Source organism: Pundamilia nyererei, unplaced genomic scaffold (genome assembly GCF_000239375.1).
Source record: "Pundamilia nyererei isolate P.nyererei 1_Seehausen unplaced genomic scaffold, PunNye1.0 scaffold00010, whole genome shotgun sequence".
NCBI lineage: Eukaryota > Metazoa > Chordata > Actinopteri > Cichliformes > Cichlidae > Pundamilia > Pundamilia nyererei.
In genome coordinates, this window is record NW_005187411.1 from 5973853 (window position 1) to 5999824 (window position 25972).

The following is a 25972-nucleotide window of genomic DNA, read 5'->3' on the forward strand; positions in this document are numbered from 1 at the left end:
CAAGTGATTGATCGATCGACTGTCTTGTTTTCTTCATGATGAATAAGTCTCTAGAATTAGCGGGGCTTGTGGAAACACAGACCCAACAGCCATGACATTCGTAGGTTTAACAAGGATGATTTTGGAGATTCCTGCTGTTGTTCAGATAAATAAAACATTTGGATCAGGCTCCGAAATACTGACATTCAAACTTAGAAAAGAGAAAAAATTTAATTGCAGTATTTTTTTTTTTTTTAAGTTCATTGTGCTAAAAAAAAAAAAAAGAAAAAGAAAAAGAAATTCATTGGATATACATCACTACAATGGTAAAACGGCAACTAACAATGCCATGTACAGAATTCAAATCTTCAGTCATACAACACAGCACCAAGCATATACACCGACAAAATGTGAACACAGACTCCATAACCAGAGAACAACGTGATATCAATCTAACCTAACAGGACCAAGAAAACGTGGGCCTGCACTAACAGAGGTTTAGTCACAGCACAGTGTCAAAGTCCAAAAAACAGAAGTAGAATAACATTATGGCAGAAAAAACATAAACTTATATTTAAAAAAAGAAAAAAGAAAAAAAAGATTTGACCGTTCAAACAAGCATCAGAGGTTTAACTCCAGCGGTGGACATCCAGTGTTCTCTCGCATTAAGCTAATCTCCGTTCGGAGCTTTTCGTTTTCCTTGAAAACACAAAGAAATGCACAGATTTGATTGATGTCATGAGTTATCAGTATTCACCTGGTCATAGAAAAGCCTTCTTTAATCTTAGAGGAGAACATAGTTACCTCCTGAAGTTTTGTGTTGTCCTTCTTAAGCTTAACGAGATACTCAATCCTCTGTTTGTGATTCTTGTGTCCCACAAGTTTTCCATTCTCCTCAGACAGCTTAATGTTCTGTTTACGGAGAACCTCAATCTCCTGTAAGAAAGCACAAAAAGTTGCAGAAGTCACAAAAGCCTCCTGTAGGTTCACAAATGTGCAATATGCTAGACCCCGACCCATAGCTAGCTAGATAGAGAGATTTTATATATGAAAATGTATAAGGCTAAAGAAGAGAGGGGAGAAACACCCTGAACTTCCCTGTTAATAACACAGGGAAGATCCAGAATCAACCAGCTGATCAGAGCTGAGTCAGGCAGAACATAAAGGAGTAATCCCCAATTCATAGTGACAATAAAAAAAAAAAAAGATTTTAAAACTGCACTTTAAGGACTCATAAATAACTACACATAACAAATGTTAGAAAAACAAAACAACAACTCTGTTGGCAACAGTATTAGTCTTAAAAATACTATATTGTCTTTGTAAATCTGGACCCAGTGTTCCAGATGTAAAATGAGACGGCTATGCATAGCACAATCTTTGTATGGCACATGATTTTTACCTGGATTAATTTCTCTTCCTCCACTATCCTCTGGTTCGTCTCTCTCAGCTCTAGACAGCGGTTTCTCAGCTCAGTGGTGAGCTCTTGAATGCAGGTCTGAGACTGAACCAACATAGACTCCTGCGCCTGCAATCTAATCGCAGAGAGGAGAAGAAAACAGAGCAGGCTGTAAAATCTGAAGCTTAAAAAAAGGTTTGAAGCATTATGCAAGAGCAAACAGATCAATCTGATGACACAAATCCATGCAGATGCTTACTTTTTTTGAGTTTCTGAAAGCTTCTGCATCATTTTGCTCTGTTAATAAATACAAGAGAAACAGGACATGAATAATTATCGGTAACTTCATTAATGATAGAATTTTAAAGCAGAAGAACAGATCCAGACCCTCTCTGTTCTCTCCTCATCTAGCTCTTTAAGAATGGAGTGCTTGAAGGCTTCATTCAACTCTTCACTGAAACACATGCAAGGCAGAATTATTTATTTTATTTATCCTTTTTCATTATAGGTGGCCTGAGGATTGCATAATCTTCAAGATACTCAACCCATTATTATTTCCATTTTGGGTCATCTGGTTCTGCTTAGTGTAAAACTTATCAAGCAAAGCCTGGATCTCCATTCGAACCATCTCTTTCTCACTGAGCTGCGTCTGGGAGAAAGGCAATACAGTATATGAATGTTGTATATATTCAAATAGGATGCATTCATGACAAGCATTTCATGAAAAATGCAAATAAAAAAAATATTTAAATACAGCAACTTCAATAAGAACTTCATAAAGAACTTATTCGAATCTATAAAAACAAAGCTACTTGATATAAATCAGTCTAATTATGAAAGATTATAGATTCATTAATTTTTCCACAAATATACCTTAAGCCGTTCGATTTCCTCATTTTTGGCAGCTCTCTCAGCATTCAGCTCTGATAAAAGAATTTCCATGGTCATCATGGAAGAGCGTCTATTCTCCAGCTCCCGCTCCTGGATTTCCAGCACCTGGCTCAGGTCCCTGTTGAAACTTCCAGGGGTACAGGGTGTCTTAAATTTAAAAAGAGGGAAAAAAGAAATAAACAAGAAAGTTTGTATATGCTATGTTCTTAAGTGCAAATTTAAAAACATACATTTATGAAGGGATATTTAACTTCTTCACGTTCACCAGGTATGTTAGGGCTAGGTTAAACAAGCACACATGGTTGATAGGCAAAGATTTTACACTTTCTGACACAAGCCTCTACTTCAGCTTGTGACACCCTGACTTTGGTTTTTGTGTCTTCTTCTGGTGTCGCATTAGAGATCTTTCATATGCAAGGTGAACATGTTAACCATGAGACCACTGAGCCATGACTTGCAGCTTCTCAATTTGGGTAAGCCACGGTTGGATGTTAAGCTAAATTTGGGCACCAGTGACCAGGTAGATGTTAAAAACTTCGTATTTAAAAACATAAGCAGGTTTTACCCGAGGAAACGATTTAGGCGTTACTGTCGGCTCAACGGGTGGCTGGAAAGCTCCATTCCTGATAGTTTTCTCGACAGCTTCTTGCTGTCGTTGCAGCTGGTAAAAGGTAGAAATTAGGGAAATTGGTAACATTGATGTGTTATTTGATTGACTTAATTGAATAAATAAAAAAAAAAAAAAAAAAAAAACTTTACCTTCTGCTGCAGATTCTGTATAATGACATCCTTCTTGGCGGTTTGCTCTTGAGATGCCTGCAGGAGGCTGTTTTGCTCATCTAAGACTTTAGTAAGCCTTTCAACCTCCTCAGTGGCATAAACAATCTCCTCCTGCAAAACCTCAACCTGAAGACACACAATATATACAATTTGTATCATTCAACTCTATTCTTTGCTCTTAATTACTTATGATGAATCTACAAAACACCACAAATTCATTTACAGTCGTTTCATTACCTCTATTTTGTTGGATGCCACCCTCCTGTCTAAAGTTTCTTTCAGGTCACAGATTTCTTCCTGCATCTTACACTTTTGCTCCTTGATGTTGTCCCTTTCACAGCATGCAGCGTTGCATTTGGCCTGGAAGAGCAATGAGATTAACTGTATAAAAATGCACTATAAAATGGTTGTGTAACGTAAAGGGTAACTACAGCAAACAGTATAAGGACAACGTAGGAGTAAGATTACAGTGATGTCTCTGATATCTTCATTAAGATGAACAATGGTCTGGTCCTTGTGGCTCAGCTCACTGCGGAGGTCTCTGGTTTGGTTAATAAGGTCTAAAACAACATCCTGTAAAACATTACAAGCAGTTTTTAGAAGGGCAGTAGAAATACAGAAGCCATATTTGAGGAATTAAAGATACGAGGCTTACTTTGTCCTGTTCAGTCTTCTGTTCCAAGCTTTTTATGCTTTCCTTGGCAGAGGTAAGATTTTGTTCAAGATCAGCAAGAGTGGACACCTTTGAAACAAAAATGAAACAAGCAGGTTTAACGACTAGGCTGCAAATACTTATATGACAGTTTTTTTATTTGCAGAGATACACCTTGTTCTTAAGACTGACCTGTTGTTGATTTTGTGTTATCAAGTCTGAGACTTGTTTTTTGAGTTGTGTATTCTGCTCCACTGTTTCAAGAAGTTCCCTGAAGGATACGAAAGCGACCCATGTTAATGTAGTAATTTAACATTTTAGGAGACAAAAAAAAAAGGATTAAAAGTTTTAACTGTGCAGAACTTACTTTGATGTACTTTCTTTGTTTTCCTTTAACTGGGAGACTAAGGTGTTTGTGTGCTCCTGCTCAGTTTGCAGAGAATTATTCAATTTCTACAGTAAAATAAATAAATAAATAAATAAATAAATAAATAAATAAATAAATAAATAAATAAAAATCAAGGATAGAAAGTAAACATCATGGCAACATTTTCAGACAAAGCTGTCGTAAACCCTGCGAGTTCACTCACCATGATCTCGGCTTTCAGTTCGTCGATCTCCTTCTGCCTGTCATCCAGCTGCTGTCTTGACTGATCAGCCTCAAACTTGGCCTCAGCTTGAAGCTGGTCAAACGAATCCTGAAGTGTCCGATGCTGCTCCAGAAGCTGCTCCCACTCCAGCCTGGAATGAAGATGTTGTCACGTGAACACATCAACATACTAATGAGGCCACAGCACTGCAAAAAATAAGAACCACTTGAATCCAGCCCCCTCTACTTTATTGGCTGCTTTACTGCTATTTAACTGGATTCAAACAGAGGGAACTGGGCAAACTGTTTTCTGTAATGAACCGTTCCAGCTCTCTGGTGATGGCCACACATATTTTCCTTCAACTCTATATTTAACGCGAGTTGATTTGATAGTCTTTATGTTCCCATAAAGCTAAATGTCACACAGTTGTGTAACACACAGCGCCATTATAATAAATTTATGGAGAAAGCACATTTATCAGTATTAACACAATCCTAAACTGAATTGAAAGCTTTTGAAACAACATCAACACAGATTTGTTTTCAACAGACTTTCCATAATTCAGCATCATTTTCATCAACTTCAATTCAGTTGTTCTACATGTGGTTCTACATAGCATGGCTCTCTAAGAAAAAGAAAAAATGTTGTCCACCCCAGCATTTGACTCATGCTTACTGGACTTTGTCAAGTTGGAGCTGTGTGCTGATCAGACTGTTGGAGAGCTGACTCATCTCTCTCTGCTGCTCGCTCTGACTGTCTATTAGCTTGTTCTTCACAGAGGCCAGCTCCTTATCGGACGACTGCAGCACCAAGCGCAGGTCACGGATCTCGCTCCTCAGAACTGAAAGAAGTGCAAAAGGACCGTGGCAAACTTTTCCCATCGCCGGCTAAAGTCAAAAGTTCTTACATTTCTTAAGATGAGCACAAGTTCATGCAATCAGCAGAAACATCACAGACTAACCTTCTGCAGCTTGCTGTTCAGACTGAAGGCTCTGTTGCAGGTTGTTAATAGTTTCTTGCAGACAGAGTTGATCTTTATTCCAGTTATTTCTTTCAGTAGAAAGTTGCTGTACAACAGTGTAAATAATCAGAAATCAATTTTAAAAAGGACATTTTCCAATTTTTCATGCAAATTAAACATTTCTACCTCGTCCTTGCAGTCAGATTCCTGAGTTATCACAGCCACCTGTTCCTCAAGTTTGGCGATTTCTTGCAGCACCTTGCTGTTCTTCAGCTCCTCTTCATTCAACTGCGCCTGGATGCGGCTAGCTTGATCCTGATGACAAATCAGAAAAAGTTTAACACAATAAGTGGACTTTATGCGGTCATTTTATTTGCATAGTATATGCAGACAAAAATCCACACTGCTTTACCTGCACTTGACGCAGTTCCTCCGTCAGGGCCATCTCAGTCATGTCTGATGGAGGCTGCTCCGACCAAATGCCGTTTTCATTACCGTCCATCCCATTCAGGTGCTCCGGGCTGGAGAGCGGCACGAGGCGGGACCGCAAGTTGTATCCTCTGGTGGGCGTGCTGAGAATCTGGTACAATAGATATTTCATTATTGAAGCACAATTCATTTTTTCATAATCCTAAATAGAGACTGGACCCAATGTTACCTTATAGTTAGTCATTTTTGCAACGACTAACCTTTAGAGTTTCAACATGAATTCGGTTCAGTTCAGAAACCTCCTGTTTGTTATAAGCATTTGTAGCTTCCAGAATCTTCTCCAAATGTTTGTTGGACTTCTCAAGGTATCGTTTCTCAGACTCGAGCTGAGCCATCTGCTTCCTGAAACACAAAGCACCACTTTAATCTTCGTGAAGTTTATTTGTGATTTAAATAATACATATTAAAAATTCTTTCAAATACATTTTTGACACAGAGATCAAAGCTGAGCTGTGTTTTCATATATGATACCTCTTCTACAAGAGGTAGAAGGGATGTTAACATCAGATTTATATTAAAGAACCTCTTTAACTCTTACTTGGTGACATCTTTGTACTCTTCAAAAGCCTGAAGGGCCCCTGTCAGGTCTGACTGTCTCTGAAGGAGCTTGGCATTGAGTTTCTCAATTGTCGCTGCCGAGGTGGTATCTGTAGCCACAGAGGCTGAAGAGACTTCTGAAGCTGTGGAGCAACAAGTGATAATTAAAAACAACACTATATTATAATTCACAGTTTTATTTTTCCAAACATAATTCTCCAATTTTTGGATGGCAATCTTACTTTCTGTGGGTCTCTCTGACTCCACAGCTTTCTGAAAGGCCTCTTCAATCTCCACAGCAACTTGGGCTGCAACTTCTTGAGCTTTCACCACTGATTCAAGCGAACGTAGCTGACGGTTCTCCTCTCTGAGGCTGTAATTCTCTGCAGCGTAGCGAGTCATCTTTGGGTGATGTTCAACCTTGTTCAAGGCAGAAGTAAAAAAAATAAAAATAAAGAGTGTGGTGGTGAAGAAAGTGAGAATTTAATTATGGCACATGTAACCTTGCTTTTGCCATGTTGTTATATGAAGAAAAATATATATACCACTGGAGTGTATTTTGATTTTAGTTTCTCCTACAGCTTGCATCTATACAATATGCAGATATAGTTTCAAAGCCTTTAATTTAAGCAGTGGGCTGACATTTGTACCTGATCCTTCAAGATCTTAATCTCTTCTTTCAGCTGATCAATCAGAGCCTGAGAGTCCTTGTCTGACAGCGAGTTTTCCCCTGCCTTCAGTTTTTTCTCCAGACGAGAGATGTGGTCTTCTCGAAACCTGACAATCATTCGGCTGGAATGGATAAACTTGTCTTTTTGCGCCCAGGCCTCCTCTAGTTGGGCCACCTTGGTGAGTAGCGCCTGAGAACAATCAAACGTAACTATAAGTTTCACTATAGGTTTTTAAAATACGTGGCAAAATAAACAAATAAAAGCTTCATCTTGCCTTTTTTTCCTCATCTTGTTTCTTCCACAGACGAACAGCAGACATAAACTTTGCTTTATATGAGACATCATGATGAGTCTCGATGGATGAGCCTGGATTGGTTAGAATAAAAAAAAAAAAAAAGTAACTTAGTCTATGCTGAACTCTAAAACGGTTTAAACAGGTTGTTAACGGGCTGAACATTAACATATGTTTGATTCATTGTTACCCATGTGAAGTTCAGGTCCTCCTGGTGCTATGTCTCTCCCATAGTCCACTCCCTGAGATGTGAGCGCCTGAGCAAGCTGCTCCTTCAGCTTCTTCACTTCAGCCTGCAGCTGCTTCACATTTCCCTGTGTATCTTCATTGATGACAGCCTGGCAAGGCACAATAATTATACAGAGATAGGAAAAAACTGTAGTGAGAAATCAAGACACACTTGTTAATTCTAAGTTTTAACTAAGTATTTGGCTCCTATGACTTATACCTTATTTTTGATCAACTTTGCTCTCTGGGCAAACTGCAGGGTGGACAATGTTTCTCCAAAACACTTTGAACCAGGGTGGACATTGGCTATGATGTAAGTCTTGGCATTCCCTCCAAGAGAGTCCTGAAATTACAGTGACAATAGAATTGTTAATATATCTGAACATTATTTCACATATAATTCCCCAGAAGTTACACTGTGAAATTTTATGAATCTCATATATTCACTGCAATCCATACTCTCCAACCTAGGAAATCACATTTGCAAGTTAAGACCTAAAATAAAGAGAGAAAACCTTAAAAATCAAGCACTGCAACGATAATGCCTAACTGTGGCGCATGTCTGCAATTATTATTTCCATGCTACATCCTCCTGAATTTGCATCTACACATACCCTGAGCAGAAAGGTGAGCTTTGAATCCCTGTAGCAGATGTGGCGATTCTTTCCATTAGACACGTCCACCAGCGCCATGATCACCTGGCCAAGGCACATGAGGGAGCGATTGATACTGCTGGCCTCCTGAGCAACAGAAGCAGAGCAGACAGCAACTTTTAGAGACCATAAAACAATGTAGGTCCAATAGTGTGAGGGCATTAAGACACAAAGCCTTCACCTTCAATCTCGAGCCCTCTGTGTGTGTGTCTTTCTGCCTCTCAGATCCTGCCAGATCAACCAGGTTCAGCTGAGACATTCGGATGTTCACCACTTCATTGATGGACTCCTTGGACTCCAAAGTCATAGTGAACACTGCGTGGGATCTCGAAGACTCGCGATTCATCGAGGTAGAGGCCACACGTCGATTGCGCCAGCCCATAGAGAGCACCTAAATGGTTTAAAACACACATTTTATACAGTCCCACAGCTTGTTTTGTTTTTATGAAACTGGATAAATTCACATACAAGAACATAAAGGTTTCATACATTCTAATTGGTTAGACAGTAAACATAAGAACCATCAGCCACAACAAACTGGGACTTTATACCTGGTACGCTTCAGCCGCTGAGTTCACAAACTTCTCCACGACTCCCTCAACAAAGACACCTTTCTTGATGTTCTCCCTGAGAAAAAGGCTGGCTGAGGCCGTGTCCAGAAGGTCATAAATTTGTTCATTGTATATCTCAATAAATGAACATTTGCAGAGGAAACTCTTGGACTGAGAAGACTGTTGGGGAGGGGAGAACAAGTGAAAAATTCATTTAAAGAACAAATTTGAACAATATGTCTTTCAAGATAATAAAATGTTAGCACTCACCCTTTCCACTTCCCTGTTGATGAGAAAAAACAGGTACTCAAAACTTCGAGGAATGACCCCCCTTAGATCATCTGTGAAATTATCCAGCTCGGATGGCCCTGAAGCAAAAGAGAGAAAAATTATTTTAGGTTATATGATTGTTTGATCATATTTATTCTAAAATGTAAGTGATATTACAGAAGCCGCACCAAGCATGGTGAAGGTTTTTCCAGAGCCTGTTTGTCCACTGCAAAAGAGGAGACCAATAAGGAACCAAATGGGTAATTCACATTAAGCACACTGAAGACTGGCTGTGCCATAAATTGATTTTATGAAGTAAAGAATGGGAAGATCACTTACTAGGCAAATATTGTACCGTTATATCCATTCATGCACGACTCAACAATATTCTTGGCCACACTGGAAAATACAGCATCCTGTAGAAATGTTACAATTACTTTTTTAGCCATAAAAGCTACATCTCAGATCAGTAAAATTAAATTTAGACACTTAATTTTAACAGTCACACAGTGGCATTTTTATAACCGAATAATCAATAATGTGCCTCAAACCTGTGTGGTGTCCATATCAGCAACATGATCATAGGTGAAGGTTCGTGGTTCTGGTTTTGCGAGCAAACGGATGGTGTTTGGTGACGTGACAGAGAGACACAGGTTCTGATCGCCATCTGTGGTCAGCCCAGTGTCCCGGGTCAGAGGTCGTACTCTGACAAAGACTTTAATAGAGTCGCTCTCACTGCTTTAAGCCCAGATAATAACACGACAAAGAGAAAGATATTTAAGGTGAAAATGGCAAGAGTTAAACACTGTTAAAAAGAGCAGCTGCTAATTTACTGCATGGTTGTTTTAACTATAACTATTGTCTTTCCAAAAGCATCAAAATAACAGTTAAAGTGGCCTCATTAGCCACACACCGTACCAGCAACAACACTATGCATTATTGCGTGCATTATTTCATTACATTGGCTCATTTTTATTTTACTTTTCCTGCTCCATAAATGTGCTGCATACAGCTGAGAAATTTATTTTCACAAACAGATTACACCAACATAGTTTGTGAGCCTGCATGTTTGCTAATCCATACAAATTACAGCCCTTTTAGAGATCAATCCTAACGATGTGACCAACTATCTCACTTTGGTCATTACATTTAGTCACTTAACTCCTAATCATAAGGAGGGAAACAGTTTGCTTTTGATCCTTCTTGGTAGCAACAGAGTTAGGGTCGTATTAGTATGAAGCAGCTCTGGTTTCATTTTACAGTTATCCTTTTAGGTTTGTAGCGTTAGCGTTTTAAACTAAAACAAAAAACAGACGGCGTGACAAAGTATGATTACCTGGCAGCAAGGTGAGCTGAATCAGCAGAGCCTGTTAACAAAATCATGACCATGTTAGATGTTGATTTAGCTTTGCAAGTCGTTTTTAGAGCTAAAGCTTCATTAATAATACAGCGTTCAAGTATCATGCTTAGAGCTTCCATACATACTCGATGCCTGGCATCGAGTTTCATAGCAGCGTTTAAGCTAATTTTACTCCTGTTAGCTGAACAACAAAAACATGGATTTGTGCTGCTCTACCTTTCCCACTGGAATTCATTGTTGACAGCCGAATATTCTCAGTTTCCTGGTAAAATATATTTTTCACAACATTTCGATTAACAGAGGCAGAAAGACAGCACTGTTTACATCCTTCGAAATTGGCGGGCAAGTTTGCTCCTACTTCTTCTTCTTCCTTAGTTTTATGAACAGACTATTGAACGGGACATACCGCCACCTGCTGTTCAAGTGAAAACTGTTGATTGTTTGTTTTGTTCCAGGGATTTTGTCTTGTTTTGTTTAGGTGAGGTGAGTGAGTATTTCCAGCAGATCCCAGGAACGACATCCCGAAATCTCTTTCTTAACCCTGTATTATGTAGGGACTTTGTTACTATCAGTCTTTCAAGAAAACAAAATGTCACTAGTAACAGTTTCATAGGCATAACCTTTTATTTTTTGCATCAGTAAGGAGATACCAAAAGAATTATTAGCCGAAAAGCATATCTTGGTATGGTGTGAAGTGTGCCCCTGATAATCTGAGACAACTGGATAAGTGGAGAACAGAAGAAGTGACATGACTGAAAAACTGTCCACAGCAAATGAACAGTATCTGAAAGTTATGTCCTTAAGAAATAGGACAAATCTAATAAAGACCTGACATAGGACCTGCGAGACACATCTGGCCCTTCAGTTGATTCATCAACTGTTCACCGAAGCCTTGTCAGAAATAGATTTTTGACAACCGTATTTCCACTGACACTGACTGAAAATCAGTAGCAGCAAGTCTTATGGACTGATGGATCCAAATCTGAAATGTCTGGTTAAAACTGTCAGTATAGAGAGGTAAGAAAAAGGTCTAACAGTGTTTGTCTTCAGACATCTGTAAAACACAGTAGAGGATTTGTCATGGTTTGAGGCTGCATTTCAGTCCGGGGTGTTGGGGACTTTGTCAAAAGAAAGAGCCAAGATCCAAAGAAGATCTTTGAATGTCTTTTTTTTTTTTTACCTCATATACTGCAATTCTTTGTATGTTTTTACATGTTTCAATAAATCAACCAAAAAAGATAAATGATGAAAGAAATGATTGGACATAAACAATGTCATTTGGATCACGTTAGACTAATGATGCAGACGCTCAAGTAGCTGTGTCGTTTGATGAAGTAGATTATTGATAGATAAGTAACAGACAGAAAACCTACTTCACCTACCTACGGGATGTACGTATCTAAGCGTCTAATGACAGAAAATAAAAACAAAAATAAACTAATCCCTTTCTAATGTAGTAAAGTAATGCAAAATCCAGAACTGTAACACAAAACCTTATCGTATTTTTTTTCTTTAAATATATGTTGTTGTTTTTATCACGCTGTGTAGTAGTTTTGGTTTAAGGAGTGTGTAACATTTTATTTTAGAGCACATTACCTTGCCACTCCTGTCATCTTTAAAGCTGACTCGAGTGCGCAGTCACCAAAATACATCACATCCGTTCTTTCACGGATTGGCTGCTTAACCGGGAAGTGCGTTCCCTTTGAACGCTTCCCCCGATCTAATTGGTGAGTTTCACGGCTTTTAAAATCCAAACGGTTGTCACCCAGGCAAGGCGAGGGCTTTTCAAAACGACTTTGTTTCTCATCGTCACTGTATAGACGAAGACCCGGTTTCTCTCAGCACCATATGTTTTATTGAGGTAAGTGGTAGATACACGGGATTACAGTTTAGTATGTTATTTCTGGCAATGTTTGGTATTTTAAGATGTGATGTTGAGATTTTATTTTCTTCGACTTTCCGTTAACTAAAGTGCACCGGTTAGCTAGCAAAGGTGCTATTGTCACGTTACTGTTGACGTTAACTATATCAGTGCTAGTGTGTACAGGGTGTCGAAAGTTGAATTAGCTTTAATGAAAAAATTTGGTAAACTTGAGTAGGGAGTAGATGTGTTTGTTGTAACCTAACCACATCGTGGCTTGTACTCTGCGGTTTATGTGCATTGTTGTTCTCTTACTAATAACTAACGGTTGAATGAAACACTGCCCTCCTGGCATCCATCAGAGACAGTGGGGGGTTTATCTACCGCTTCAGTGCCAGCAAACGGCTGTCTTGTACGGCCATTAAGACACCAGGGAAGGTTGATTCGCTATCCATTATTTGTAACCAGGTTTGTAAAGTTAGGCATGCTAACCTTTGGCTACAAGAAATCACGTGTTGCTGCTTGGTCATATATGCGATTCATGTAGTTTAACCAGTTAAAATAACTTGGAAGACTCATTCCTCCCAATAATGCTTCATTCATCTAGGGCTTAATACGTGACTTAGACAGCATTAAGTCTAAAGACTAAAAGCCAAAGCTTAGATAAATATTTATATACCAGGATTTATCAAAATTGGCGGATAAATATTTAGGATTTTATTTTAAACTGATAATGCTATATTATCTAAAAGCATTATTTTTGTTACCAAGTTGTTGACATTGACTGCCATTTGAGTGTGGAAAAATAAACTCTTCAAGACCATCTGGTGGCCAAACCATGCAACTGCTGCAGCGCTAATTCTACCTAAAATATTTTGTTGTGCACAAAACAAATGTAGTAAAGTGGTGGGATTAAAGGCAAACGGTAGCCTTACTGCAAACCACCCGGAGAGAGGAGTTCAAATGAGTTCTAAGAACTTCACCAGGAGAAGTACCGACTCAATATATCTGCCTTGGTTCTTGTGTAAATCTTACATTATTTTTCTCTCTTGCTCTCCACCCACACTGAGTAAACTGTAACCAGAAGAGTGCCTTATCAACTGGTTGCAGCTTTAAGACTGACGCCTTCTTCAGCGGTGAGGGTTAGAGGTCCCAGTACAGTCGCATAACAGTTTTTTTTTCCTCTATTTTTTACAGGATGAGCTCTGTTGATGTTAATGATGAAAATCGTGGGGTCTTCCCAGGAGGAAAGCACAACTCTCCTAACGACATATTTGCCCTGGATCAGCCGACTGGAAGGCCCTCCATCCTACGCCAGACAGAAAACCTGCCCAGCAAGACTGTACCAAAGGGGGTAAAAGTTAAAAAAAAAAACAAAAAAAACCCTTCATCCCATTCCATTGTATAGTCACAAGGCAGTGTAGCCCTGGGCAGAAAGCTAATGCTAATGACTGCCTTTCACTCTTTGACTATGATGAAAAATTATTTACTTTTGGTACTATATGAACTCTGACCTCAGCCTGTTTGTCTCTAACCAGTGTTAACAGAATTTTAATAAGATGGACAAGAAAACCTATATGAAGAAAAAGAAATGCAGTTATTTGTAGACAAAAGGTTTTTCAAGGCTCAAAACCAGGCCTTTTGGGGGCAGCTGGCTACTTCTGACTACTGACTAAATAATTTTTGTGTAGGTTTGTTTTCAGACTCCAAGAAGAGACCCTGTGACTAAAAGAATTCTGTCTCCCAACAAGTCTGTCAATTTGTTGAGTGTTGACGAGAATACAAAAGTTATGGATTTGGATAAATCGAAGTAAGTAAATGCGTGTCATTCACCAGTATGCCTTCATTGAACAAAGTGTTGCATTTAGGTAACCTATCATGTTTTGGTTTTGTAGTACTTTGCCACAGGAAGCCACTGAGCAACTCAAAGAAGGTAATTTATTTTATTTTTTTAAACTTGTAAGTTATGAGCTCTTTATGTATTTTCCCCCTACCACTGCTGAGAGATTAGCAGATACCTTCATTACTTTTTTCTTTCCCCCTGCAGAAGTGTCATCTTATCCCGATGACAACATGCCAATACAAAGCAGAGGTGGCTACATGCTGGATTTTGGAAACCTTGATGACTTCAATCCATTTCAGGGGTCTAACAATATGGCTCTCTCACCTATGAGGCCTGCTGTTGAAAACCCCCCTGCAGATCATAGCAAGTCTGAAAACACACCGCCAGTGAACATCGTGGAGGAGCCTATCAAAATGGAGTCGGCACTAGATGAGACCCTTCCATTCAGCGCGTCTGTAGAAAACTCACTCGCTGATCTTTCTGCCGATATCTGCTCCACGGAGAGCAGTGTGGTTATAGTGAAGGTTCCAGTGGTTGAGGAAGACAATTCATGGCCTGCGACACCTGATGAAAAACGGCTTGGTGTTGCGTCTTCAAGCACAGATCAAGAGAAGTCGTCCAGCAGTTTTGCAGAAGATGCTCCACTCTCAGCAAAAGGTTCTTATAACTTCGATTTTGACAACCTTGACGCAGTCAATCCCTTCCAGACTGGTGGCTCTAAAATTCCAAATTCACCTGTACTTGGGCGAAAGGTGTCAAATGAAGATGCACTTGCAGAGGAAAGCAAACAATCTGTTGTTGAGGTGGCCCAAGAATTGCCTGTTCAGCACGAGGTGAAGCATGACGCTACAGTGGATCTGATATCTGCCGACACAGCAAAACCCCCTCCTGAATCCCAGCCGGCTGATGACCCAGTCAAGGAAGGCCCAACCAAGAACGGGCCTGTCAAACTTGAATTCAATTTTGATGATGGTGCTGAAGTCAAACGGAAACCGCCACCTAAGAAATTTGGCAAAAGGCCAACTGGTGTAAGACCTAAAGAGCCAAAGCAGGTGTCTGATGTCAAACCACCAAAAGAAGCTGAAGTGACGCCTGAAGTCAGTTATGGTGATGCTGATGCTGTACAGCCTAAAAGTTCTTACTCCTTTGACTTTGAAAAGTTTGACGACACAAACTTCAATCCTTTTGGCACAAAAACGGCCATAAACAACTCCCCCGTGTGCAGCAGGAAATCCAGCCCAGAACCAGTAGAAACCGCAGTTCAGGAGCAAACTGATGTCCCTGTGACAAAGGAGGCTGAACCGCCAGCACGGTAAGAGAAAGTAAAGGCTTAGTATCGTTATTATTAGCAGCAGACGCTTCACTTACCAGTAGTGCCATATTTCACTGTAGATTCACTCTAAAAGTTTTCATCTTCTCAGTGCTGAAGACAGTTTGCCAGCTCCTGAACCAAACCATGTACAGGTAAGTTGGAGGAATGTACTTTGATGCAACTCTCAATATATTGTGTATGTGTGGGTTGTTTTTAACAAACATCTGTTTATTATGGAATGACAGGTTGTAGATAACAAGGTTGTCTCTGACCTTGACACCAAACAACCAGTGCAGAATCTCCCTGAGTCCTCTGAACCCTCTCAGCCTGAGCAGAAGGCACAAGCTGGCATGCTAGACTTCAATGACGACTTTGTTCCTGGAGCAATGTGTGAGTAATTGTTGGCTTCAGCTCTGTTTGAACCAAACCGTGCTTTTGTTCAATCCTTAGCAGTAATGGAAAGCTCTTACTGCTTTTAACCCACGATCTTTATCTCCAGTCATGACCAGTGACTTTGATGGACAGATTGACTACCTCGAACAGTTTGGGTCCAGCAGTGTAAGTGTTTTCTTTATCTTTGCTAAATGACTAAATCCTCAACCATAAGGTTCAAAGTGTTTACATTTTCTCATCAATAGTTCAAGGAGTCCGCACTGAGGAAACAGTCCTTGTACCTAAAATTTGATCCCCTCCTGAGGGAGAGCCCAAAGAAGTCTGCAGGCCCGGGTGCTCAGATTCAAGCCCCCCTCCCTGCTGCCCCTGTTTTACGGTACGGTGTAGTTCTGTTGTGCTGCTGCTCTCACTGGACATTAAACCCGAATTTGAGCTGCTTTTGATTTTCTGTAAAATAAATTTATTTTTGTTCTGTTTAATTCAGGCTTGAAACACCACAGACGGCAGATAAAGTGGCAAATGGTCCACAAAAAGATGACTTCAGACTGCTTGACGATGCAGCAGCATCGGTGAGTCTCTTGTACTCTGTCCGCTGGACCGGTAACTTCTCATCGCCTTTGTTATTTCTGCTAACTTTGTTGAAATCTTCTCCACTTGTGTCATCTAGACTCCAGTCCTTGAGAGCTTTGTCCCTCCTTTCCCGCAGCCAGCAAACAGCGAAGATGCTATCATCGAAGTGCTGAAGTACAGTCAGAAAGACTTGGATGCAGCAATCGCCAAAGTGCAGGCGGAAGTAGGTTGTCTGGCTTTTCACATCCATACAGCATTTGAACACGAAAACATCCACATTAAATTAGGATACTTTTATTTATTTATTTATTTAAAAATAATCAGGTTTAGCCACACTTTAAACACAAAGATCAGAATTTGTATCTACATGTGGCAGCCAATCAGAAGGTTAAAAGTAAAATGGCACTAAGATTTGTTTCAGTCATGCTGGACTAATTGGCTGTACCAAAGGCCAGATAAGATCAATGGGATTATTTTGAATTGTGGTTTATGCAAAGCTCCTCTGGATCCAAAGACTAAATGCTTGGCATTGAAGTTGAGCGTAATTTTTATTTAAAAAAAAAAAAAAAAGTTGAGTAATGGGTTTTCTAGATGATGGGCACCATTCTTAGTCTCAAGGGGAAAAAGTGTACATTTCTCTCTCATATAGGGTAAAGAAAAAGAGGACCAGTGGAGTATGAAGAACAGTAAGCTGCTTGATAATGAGCAAGAAATGAGGTGAGCTGTGCATCATATTAAAATTTCTTGTTGTTTTTATATAAAATCAATTTTGAAGATCTTTGACCACATTTTGTCTCCGTCATAGGAAAATAGTAGCTGAATTTGAGCTCATGATCACAAAGATGATGGGTAAGTTATATGTACATGTTGCGCTCATCAGAAGGGTTAATGTGTTGGGGTATTTTGTCAAACATTTAATGTAAAATTTCCTGCCAATGGTCAGCTGATCAAGAGAAGGAGAGGGAGGTGGCCCAGGCGAAGCTCAATGCAGCTCTGTTGGAGAAGGAGCAACTATGCAGCGACCTGAACGCTATGGAGAGATCTTTAGGAGAGCTCTTCAAGAGGCTGGAGAAGTACAAGGACGTTATAGAGGGTTACAAAAAGGTCAGCTCATGGAAGCCAGACAAATGTTTGCTATAATTTCTTATTATTATTATTTTTAATGTTAAGGTTTAAATGTTGAAATATTTTCTGCATCCTCTACCCAGAATGAAGAGACTCTGAAGTCTTGTGCACAGGACTACTTGGCAAGGATCAAAAAGGAGGAGCAGCGCTATCAAACACTTAAAGCTCACGCCGAGGAGAAAATTAGCCAGTAAGAAACTCTGGCCTTTTATGTTGAAGCATCAGGAGACTTGCGTTGACTAACTTGAATTTAAATCTCACCATCAGTGCAAATGAAGGAATAGCTGAGGTGCGATCCAAATACAAGGCTGAGGTATCTGCACTTCAAGCACAGCTGCGCAGAGAGCAGCTGAAAGTGCAGTCACTGGAGAAGAGCTTGGACCAGAAGGCAAGTCGGCATGTTGTTTTTCATGAATTTGCAGCAGTATTATCACTTTTCTTCTCATTTCTAAATTCTTTTCTTGTTACAGGAGAAAGAGGCAGAGGAGCTCACCAAACTTTGTGATGAACTCATATCCAATGTGCAAAAGGGCTGAACTTGGTTTAAAATGCTGTTTGCTTCTGTTCTTTATCTTCATGTCCAGAGTGTCTTCTTGTGTGGTGAACTGTTTGTCTCTTTCAATGTTATACTGTAAAAAGGTTAATAAAAAGGATTTATTGATCTGGTGATCATTCTTGCATCAATCTTTAGTTTTGCTTGTATGCTATACTCAGGGATTCCCAAACTGTGGGCAGGTGAGGTACTGCATGTAGCCTGCAGTTATAACAGAATTTATTTATTTAGTTAGTTTTCATAAAACAATTTTTGAAAGGTAAATCACTTTGGAGTGAGTAGTTAGGACTGGGTAGACCCCATGGGATTTTCTTGATGTTCTAAGTGGATTGTGGCACTTCTGACTTTAGCAATGGCTGATATACAGGACCCTGACCACTAGAGGGCAGTGCATGCTCTCATAATTTAATCTTCTCAGCTGGATTTTGTATTCTAAGCGTTATTTATGGACACGACAATACCACAGCTTTTTGACTCAGAGAAACACACCTGCTTTAAAAACAGGCTGCTCAGTGTACTCGGCCATCATCTGTCTGGAGCCAAAGCTCATCTCCATCCTGCCATACTTGCAACAAAACAAGAGCTCACTTGATACAATGCTCCCCTTCTTTCCTGAGCAATCACAGGGTCCCGTCACATCACTCCCACAGCAGGACAATGCACTTCCTAAATGGTGAAAGGAAATCCTACCTAGATTGGAGTTGAATGAGTAGATGGTGGTGGTGCAGACTAGAGAGGGGGGAGGAGAGGGTCAATTCACTTAAATGAGAAAAGATGCTGGTTGTTTGGTGTAGTCTTGCAGGGGCCATCACTCATCTATAAAGCAACTGTGAGACTGCTCTTGTGTCTGTACAGTATCTATTCATTCATCCCAGCACGTTCTGCCCCTCTGTGGGCATGCCCTCTGTGTCACCCTCGACGGACACTTCAACCCACTCAAAGGAAGAAAGCTGACCTGCGTGCCCTGACGGTTTCATGAAAGGTACGCCTTCATCACAGTGCACACTGCAGCTTTTAACTAATACCCAAAATCCACTAATCTTCAGGAAGAATGCATCTGTTTTTGTTTCTGGTCATTTAATCAAACTATCAAACCTTCAAACTTTTTTTTTTAAACCTTAGAGTACATCAAATAAGATTGTCAAATACAACCAATTACATACAAAAAATACCTAAATATTGGCATGAAGTAAATGTGAATAAACTGAGTGACAATATTCAAATATGTACTATACACAACAACGTAATAACATTACATAGATATGCAAAACGCTTTACTCTGAAAAATAAACCTTTGATACATTTTTTTAGCAAAATAAATTAAATAGTCATCAGTTTGATTATAAATGACTACAGCTTCATGAACTGTGGGTGGAAAAGGTTGATGTCAAAAAGACTCATCTTCTCTTGTTTGTCAACATACTACTGACTACAGATGGGAAGCTACCACAAAAAAGGTTAAAAAATGATAATGTAGACCAACACAGTTGACATGGCAATGTAATTATTCCACTCTGTGAAAGACAATAAACATTTATCAGTCTATTCTATATCACTTTTAACAGAAGTCAGGGATGGAAAAAGGTAACATAAAGGATAGTGGTCAGCATTCCCAGCATAATGCATCTTTAACAAACAAAAGGACAACCTGAGTAGGAGCGTAAAACCAGCCCTTTTGTAAGTCTTGAGTACCATTTTCATCTGTGCGCTCCAACAGCTGAGCATGTGAAAGATAAAGACCAACTTTCACTTGAGAAAATGGAAAATTCATCTGATGAGGAAGACCTATCAGCTGGTCCTAATAGCTGCTATTAACCTCACACTCTTAAAAAATAAAATAAAAACGTCCCCGTCCTTTTTAGTAAGTGCTCGCCAAGGATTGATCCATTTGTAGTGGTGTGAGAATCTGACAGGTATAAAAAAAAAGAGCAACAAATATGGAAGTTTTTATGTAATAACAAAAGGTGTGTATCACTGGCCACTGTTTTTCCACACATTGTACACTTTTCCAACAATCTCCATTTTAAAAAATTAATGCCAGGTGAGTGTCACTCCAGAGTTCCTGTTCAGTCCGCAGCTTAATGTCCGCAGCTTAGAGGAGAGTATTTGGGAATATTTGGCACTAACACTGAAAATGAATGTGTTGATGCTGATGTACTTTCCCATCCACGTGGGAGTGAGTGTGTGTGTGAATGTCTGTGTAGATTTTGGGGTAGATTTTAGCGGGAATTGTTGGTCCTCCCTGGCCGAGGAGGAGCTGCTGCTGCTGCGCGAGGTACTCCTCATAGTTCATGGATGTCACACAGTCTTTCTCGGGGCTGGAGGAGCTGGACGAGGGAGCCGCGCAGCCCCTGTCCCGCTCCCGGTGCGGCAGCCGGTGAGAGCTCTGCAGTACCTGCGCGGCCGGGGAGCTGGGAGGAGGACAGTGTTTTCTGCTTTGGCAGAACCACAGCAGCACTGTGCCAAAGATGAACACTATTACTGCAGGGATGCCAATGATGACAGGCCAGGGGAGGGAGCTGGAGGCTTGCGGAAACATCGGTGTTATGTGAGGCTTAGTGTCTGTAAAAGAAAATGAGATTCCAGCTTTTAAATGTTTCCATACTCTGTTGTCTGCCAGCAAACTAACAGTTGTAGTTTTATTATCACATTACTTGTTGTTATTCATCGCTGAATATGGGTTGCTGAGAAAACATATGTTTGATTTAAAATCATAAAACAGAACAAGAGAGGAAAAGGCATGAATTAAAGTTTAAAAATGCTACATTTTTACTGAATGATTAATAATTAATTAATGGGAAAAATAGCCTAATTAGTTCAAAACATACTGATGCCTCCAAAGGTACCTTTTCCTGATTTATGCATGCATATACTATTTGCACTAATGCAGATACATAAAGAAAAAAACACAACATTTTTGTATATGTAATTCGATTGATAGGTTGATAGCACTGGGCTTTATCCAAGCTTTTCTACAGTTTACTGTAACACTGCAGACAGACATTCCTCGAGCCTCACCTGGCAGCACACTGAGGAAGGCACTGCGGAAGCTGTAGCCCATGGTGTTGGCGCCTAAGCAGATGTACATGCCGGCGTCGTCCTCCTTGGCGCGGCTAATGAGCAGCTTGTTGAGGTAGGAGCCGTCGGGCCTCGACCACACCTCACCCGTGGGGAGCACCACAAACCTATGGTCCCCCACCTCGATCGTGGAGTTGTAGCGGCTCTCCTCGTTGGTCTCCACGCGTTTGAGCCACTGAATGACCGGCTTAACGTCGCTCCTCACTTTGCACTGGAAGGACGTGGTGCCGCCGTAGTCCACCGTTGTGTTGACCGGGTGGGTGCCTGTCAGGACAGGTTTGGAGTTTGTCCTCTCTGAGTGAACATACAGAGAAAAACAAAACAAAACCCAACTTGTCAAGATGCACACAGACATCTTTTGACATGACAGCCCCTCTGCGGACAGAGGAGGTCTTAGTCCTCCACGCTGTTATTACCCTCAGGCTTAGAACTTATAATTGACATTGAGGGAAGAATACCACATGTAACACAAGAAGTATGTGTGATTAGTTTCCTCTCTTTCTTTGCTCCTGGTTGTACAGCACACATTTCTCATGGGAAAAGGGGGGGGGCAGTGGGTCTGGCAGACAGCTGGGCTTTAATCAGCTCCAGATTGGGTGGATGGTCTCTAAGCTGAGCTCTCTCCCCTCTGTACAAACACCAAGGCACAAGCCCCCACTCTCAAACTTGCGTTCTTAGTATTCTTCTCATATACATGATTACACATTCATCCATGCAGGAAGAATATGGATACGGCATGTTTTTCCTTGGTCATAATCAGACCTGAAACAGTGATTAGGCTGTCTGAATTTCCTGCAGCGATGTACATAAAATCACAAACATGAGACGCACAAACAGCAGTAACCATTTAAAATAATTTGCTCGGCCTCATCTGTTAGCCCTAATAATTCCAGGTGAGCGTGCTCGGTATGTGTACAGCTCAGCTCTCTGCGGGATACTCACGTATGACCTCAACTTTGTACGTGGCGTTGATCTCCCCGGCACAATTGGAGACCCTGCAGGTGTATTTGCCGCTGTGCTCTGGCATCAGATTCTTCAGACTCAGAGTCCACTTCTTCTGACGGCCCTCGCCGACCTCCTGCTCCGTCAGCGGCCGGTCGTCCTTCAGCCACACGATGTCCGGTCGAGGGTTTCCACTGGCTGCGCACTTGAGCCGCACTGAGCTGCCCACTGGGCGAGCTATCACTCTCTTCCTCATCTTTGTAGGTTGAGTGAAGCGGGGACGCACTTTGGAGGAAAGTACAAGCTGGTTACTTTGAGTAGATAGTATAATTTACCTTTTTTCTACATTTCTCAAGTGAGGTTTTATGTTTCTATTGATATCTATAGAGTTTCTAAAAAAATTCCTTATTTCCTGACCTACACATACTTTTATGATGGTGGAAGTTTGTATTAACCCTCAGAGGCCTGGAGGAATGACTCTGACTCCTAACCCTGTGCTATATGAATATGTAGTATTTGCTCTTTTTTAAAAATTATTCTCCCGAGTCTTAGCAGTCAAAAGTAAAATAATAATAATAATAATTCTAACCAACATGCATCAAAAACTATAAAGATATTTAACAAAAAATGACTTTTTTTCTTGTCTCCAAGAAGGACAGTGTTCAGGGCTGGGGTTCTTGGTCATTACTGATGACTTAGACTTAGACAAACATGTAAGTAATCCCTGTGAGGTTGAGGCTTCAGACTGCTTACTTTTAGTCAGTTTTTTAGTCAGTGAGAGTAGATTTCCTGCGTGCTCGGGCACACAGTTCTGGCTGTGATCACAGGAGAGTCTCTTAATGAGCGACAGCTAATCAAAAGATATTTAGTAAAGGGGGATAAAGAAAAAATAACCAATTTAAGAAAGTGGATAAATTGAGGAGCTTCTTTACATTTTGCTGGGAAAATATGTATTGACACGTGCAAAACTTACATGGAAAAACAGCATATAAGACAAAAACAGCAAAAAACTGCTTTCTTGTAATTTCTTTAAGTCAGGAATAGTTCTCCAGGCTTTCCGAAGGAAATTCAAAGCTCTTCTTTGGAAGATGGATGCCTTTTGTTCTGTTCTGTCAAGATGATCGCACACTGCTTCATCAGTCTTTGGCTCAGTGAAGGCCAGCTCATGACTGATAGTGGTCCACAGTGTATTATTTTCTATCCAAGTATAGTTTTACTGCGCTGCAAGTGTGCTTGGGATCAATGTCATGCTGAAAAATGAAGCCTTTCGGATGCTTTCCAGATAGTATTGCATGGGGGATCAAAATCTGCCAACACTTTTCTGTGTTCGTAATTCCAACAATTTTGACACGGTCCCCAACACCATTGACTGAAGTGCAGCCCCAAACCATGACAGAGCCTCCACCATGTTATACAGGCTGAACTCACGGTTGCACCAATGATGTTTTGAACCAAAAAAATTCAAATAATCAACAAGACCTGCCCACCATTCCAGGCTTTCAGCTAATGAGTTTTTAGGAATTACCTTGTTGGTTCAAAACTACAATTTTACAGCCATCAAAATGTGTTTGTCATTTGTTGCTAATTCAAATAAAGAAATGGAAACAAATGATATGTTTTTGCAACAGTCTACTAGTAACAAAGGACGATTTAAAATTTTAACTTTTTTTTTTGCTATGCTGTCTGTTATGTGTGGACACAGCGCTGGTTCATCCCTTGAGTTAGGTACATTTTTATGATCAGATGATTCATAGGCCAGTGGTGAGTGGTCCAGCAAAAACTGGTCACGTAGAAGGAGAAAAACTCTGCATCAGCTCCTGAAAGCCTGGAAAACTGTTGCCCAAGACCACGTTAAACACTTACAAGAAAGTCTGACTCCTTGGAAGAGAAATCTAAAGAAATGAGGGGTGGCTCAAGATTTTTGCACAGTGACTATTACACATAGGTTTGCCCACAGCTGTAAAAGTAAATATGACTTGCAGTACATGCAATAAAGCATTCAAAAGAACTCAATTAGTCCTTGAATTTCCAGCTGCAAAGTCGAGAGCATGCACAGAAGTCTTACCAAATTTTTCACCACCAAGCTCGGCTCCATCAGGTGCCCTCAATCCAGTTTTATCGGAACCCGAATCATCTGTTAACACAGCCGAAAAACACAAATAAGTCAACAAAAGGCTGAGTGAGACATTAAGGTCCTCACTACAGTATAGAAGAATCTGAATAAGTAAAAATTATTGCACATTTACTATTTTGGACCCATGAATACAACATCCGGTACACACTGACATTTCAGATGACAGGCTCATTTTAAATCCTTCCATTACAATCCCCCTCTTCTATTCTGTTATAGTCATTTTGCAGTAGCGGTGACCGGATACAAAAACAAGGCAAGAAAACTGTTCCTGGCTCTCACCAATTCAATTCAGCATTTATCGACAGGCTCTTCTGAGAGTGTTGCATGCTCAGGTCATACTGTGCAGCGTTTGGAAGTAATATGACCAGTTTATATAAGCTCGCTTCCAGGAGACAGCTGTGGAGTTTATGTCATTGGCTGACATCATACAGCTGAGCTGAGACAGGGGCTTAGAGGAAATATAATGAGTGAAACCTAATCGATGGGTTTGTAATGCGTATTCACTTTTCGAGTTAAGCAGTGATGAATTAATGAAGCAGATCAAGTTTCTTGCCAATATTTACCAATGAGTGCAGATGGACATTAAGCAGGTTATTATTGAAGAAGTGCTTCAATTGAATGATTTATTTTTGCGATATTAATGAGGTGCAATTGCACAAAACATCCTCACGTTAAAAAACGAAAAAAGAAACCAGCGTATGTGTAGCAACCTCCATTTAACAGTATGTTTTAACAGCGATCCCATAGGAAAATCTCCCAGCCAGTTTATTACCTTCTAAGACTCGTTTTGATTCCCGTTTCAGGGCAGCCTCACGTTGGGATTTTTTTTCAGATGCAGTTTGGCACACTCGATTCCCTCTCAGGGTTTGATTGGGTCAGGTAAAGAGACCAGATGTGACTTCTAACCTCCTCATTCTGCCTCCCTCTGAGTCCCCCCGAAACCCTCAAAGCTCTCTGGGGTTCTCTGGGTACAAACCCTCCTTTGTTTGTCCCCTGCAACACCAAGCCCAGCCATGATGTCATGGCTATTTGAAGGGGTTTAACTGGCCAACTATAATAACCCATTCCTTTAAAAAACAGCCTCCAGTGGAAGAAATATTTCTCTGTTGCTCACTCGGACTCTCCACATTCCTCCTGGTTCCTGAACCTCCCAATCCAAACAGAACATGGTCCCACACTGCCGGGGTTTTCTTTCTGACTTTTTTCTCTTTAATCTATTTCCTCTCTACTTTTTGGCAATTTCAGGGAACAATGGTGCCCTTTATAAGTCTGTCCTGTTAAAGCTATCCCTTGCCACTATTGTCCTTGCACAATGTTGGCTCACTGGACTGCAGACAGGGGTGATGTAGGACATCTCCTGGCTGCCATATGAATGTTATTTTTGGAAATCTGAAAAATAAAATCAGTAAAGGAGAAGTGCTTAAGAAGCCTCCTCTATAAATGAGCATTTTTGTGTCCAGGAAGGTTAGTAAAAGCTGTTACACACTATGGAATCAGTGCTCTCTGTGTGAAGTCACAAATTCTTCACGCAAATGGGACAGTGCTCCAGTGAGACTCAGACTAAGCTGGCTAAAATACAGTCAATCTTTTTCCACACAGCTCCCATTCATTCATGATCTAGCTACAGTGTTTGGGGTCTGACGCCATTCCCTCCCACTTCATTCACAAATCCAGCCGCAGGAAACAGGTCACGATACACTGGCCTCCTGTGCCAGCTGAACCACAGGAAAAGGCCTGGATGATTTGGGGTCACAATGAGCTCCAGATGTTGTTGGGGACACTAATGTCCAGGGAAAGTTATGCTCAGTGGCCTTGCATCACACTCTGGAAATCTCCAAACAGCTCTCACATGTGATCA

The 25972-nt window shown here is 40.6% G+C and overlaps 3 protein-coding genes across 6 annotated transcripts in view; 1 reads left to right on the plus strand and 2 right to left on the minus strand.

Moving 5' to 3' along the window:
• Positions 1-260: 260 nt before the first annotated feature.
• On the minus strand, positions 261-10697 carry kif15 (kinesin family member 15). Of its 2 annotated transcripts, none has more exons than XM_005723992.1 (35): positions 10520-10697; positions 10280-10310; positions 9495-9678; positions 9283-9359; positions 9132-9169; positions 8944-9041; positions 8674-8853; positions 8304-8513; positions 8084-8209; positions 7690-7812; positions 7432-7579; positions 7224-7315; positions 6929-7138; positions 6521-6698; positions 6280-6421; positions 5942-6083; positions 5665-5832; positions 5439-5567; positions 5253-5358; positions 4967-5132; positions 4292-4442; positions 4069-4154; positions 3894-3972; positions 3705-3791; positions 3518-3622; positions 3287-3409; positions 3029-3175; positions 2835-2930; positions 2252-2416; positions 1924-2027; positions 1766-1832; positions 1638-1675; positions 1382-1514; positions 784-915; positions 261-678 (listed from the first exon to the last, which is right to left on the minus strand). In XM_005723992.1, the coding sequence occupies exons 1-35, from the start codon at positions 10536-10538 to the stop codon at positions 601-603; spliced, it is 4158 nt and encodes a 1385-aa protein (XP_005724049.1). In that variant the 5' UTR covers positions 10539-10697; the 3' UTR covers positions 261-600. The 2 variants fall into 2 exon arrangements, with proteins under 2 accessions (XP_005724049.1, XP_005724048.1); XM_005723991.2 differs by having other exon boundaries at positions 9495-9681.
• Positions 10222-18076, plus strand: tacc3 (transforming, acidic coiled-coil containing protein 3). Of its 3 annotated transcripts, none has more exons than XM_005723988.2 (17): positions 10222-10290; positions 13362-13524; positions 13856-13974; positions 14060-14097; positions 14212-15319; positions 15429-15471; positions 15565-15709; positions 15819-15877; positions 15958-16088; positions 16197-16281; positions 16380-16505; positions 16932-16999; positions 17088-17131; positions 17226-17386; positions 17491-17597; positions 17675-17795; positions 17878-18076. In XM_005723988.2, exons 2-17 carry the CDS (start codon positions 13363-13365, stop codon positions 17941-17943), a joined length of 2583 nt encoding a protein of 860 aa, XP_005724045.1. In that variant the 5' UTR covers positions 10222-10290; position 13362; the 3' UTR covers positions 17944-18076. The 3 variants fall into 3 exon arrangements, with proteins under 3 accessions (XP_005724045.1, XP_005724046.1, XP_005724044.1); XM_005723989.1 differs by lacking the exon at positions 10222-10290 and adding an exon at positions 11976-12164 and having other exon boundaries at positions 13362-13518; XM_005723987.2 differs by lacking the exon at positions 10222-10290 and adding an exon at positions 11977-12164.
• A 957-nt stretch (positions 18077-19033) lies between these two features.
• LOC102196771 (fibroblast growth factor receptor-like 1) overlaps positions 19034-25972 on the minus strand; it is a 33089-nt gene continuing 26150 nt past the window's right edge. Inside the window, exons 4-7 of the mRNA XM_005723993.1 lie at positions 24046-24114; positions 21981-22265; positions 20979-21332; positions 19034-20522 (exon numbers count right to left, since the gene is read on the minus strand). Coding sequence (XP_005724050.1) covers positions 20083-20522; positions 20979-21332; positions 21981-22265; positions 24046-24114 — 1148 coding nt within the window. The 3' untranslated portion in view covers positions 19034-20082. The remainder of the gene's footprint in view (positions 20523-20978; positions 21333-21980; positions 22266-24045; positions 24115-25972) is intronic.

Coding starts and splice junctions, on each gene's coding strand:
- kif15 (XM_005723991.2), bottom strand. Junction 4,155..4,291: donor AACTGAAAGCCGAGATCATG/GTGAGTGAACTC, acceptor ATTTTACTGTAG/AAATTGAATAATTCTCTGCA. Junction 3,973..4,068: donor AACAAAGAAAGTACATCAAA/GTAAGTTCTGCA, acceptor CGTATCCTTCAG/GGAACTTCTTGAAACAGTGG.
- tacc3 (XM_005723988.2), top strand. CDS start 13,363: ATGAGCTCTGTTGATGTTAATGATGAAAATCGTGGGGTCTTCCCAGGA. Junction 15,472..15,564: donor CTGAACCAAACCATGTACAG/GTAAGTTGGAGG, acceptor ATGGAATGACAG/GTTGTAGATAACAAGGTTGT. Junction 15,878..15,957: donor AACAGTTTGGGTCCAGCAGT/GTAAGTGTTTTC, acceptor TCTCATCAATAG/TTCAAGGAGTCCGCACTGAG.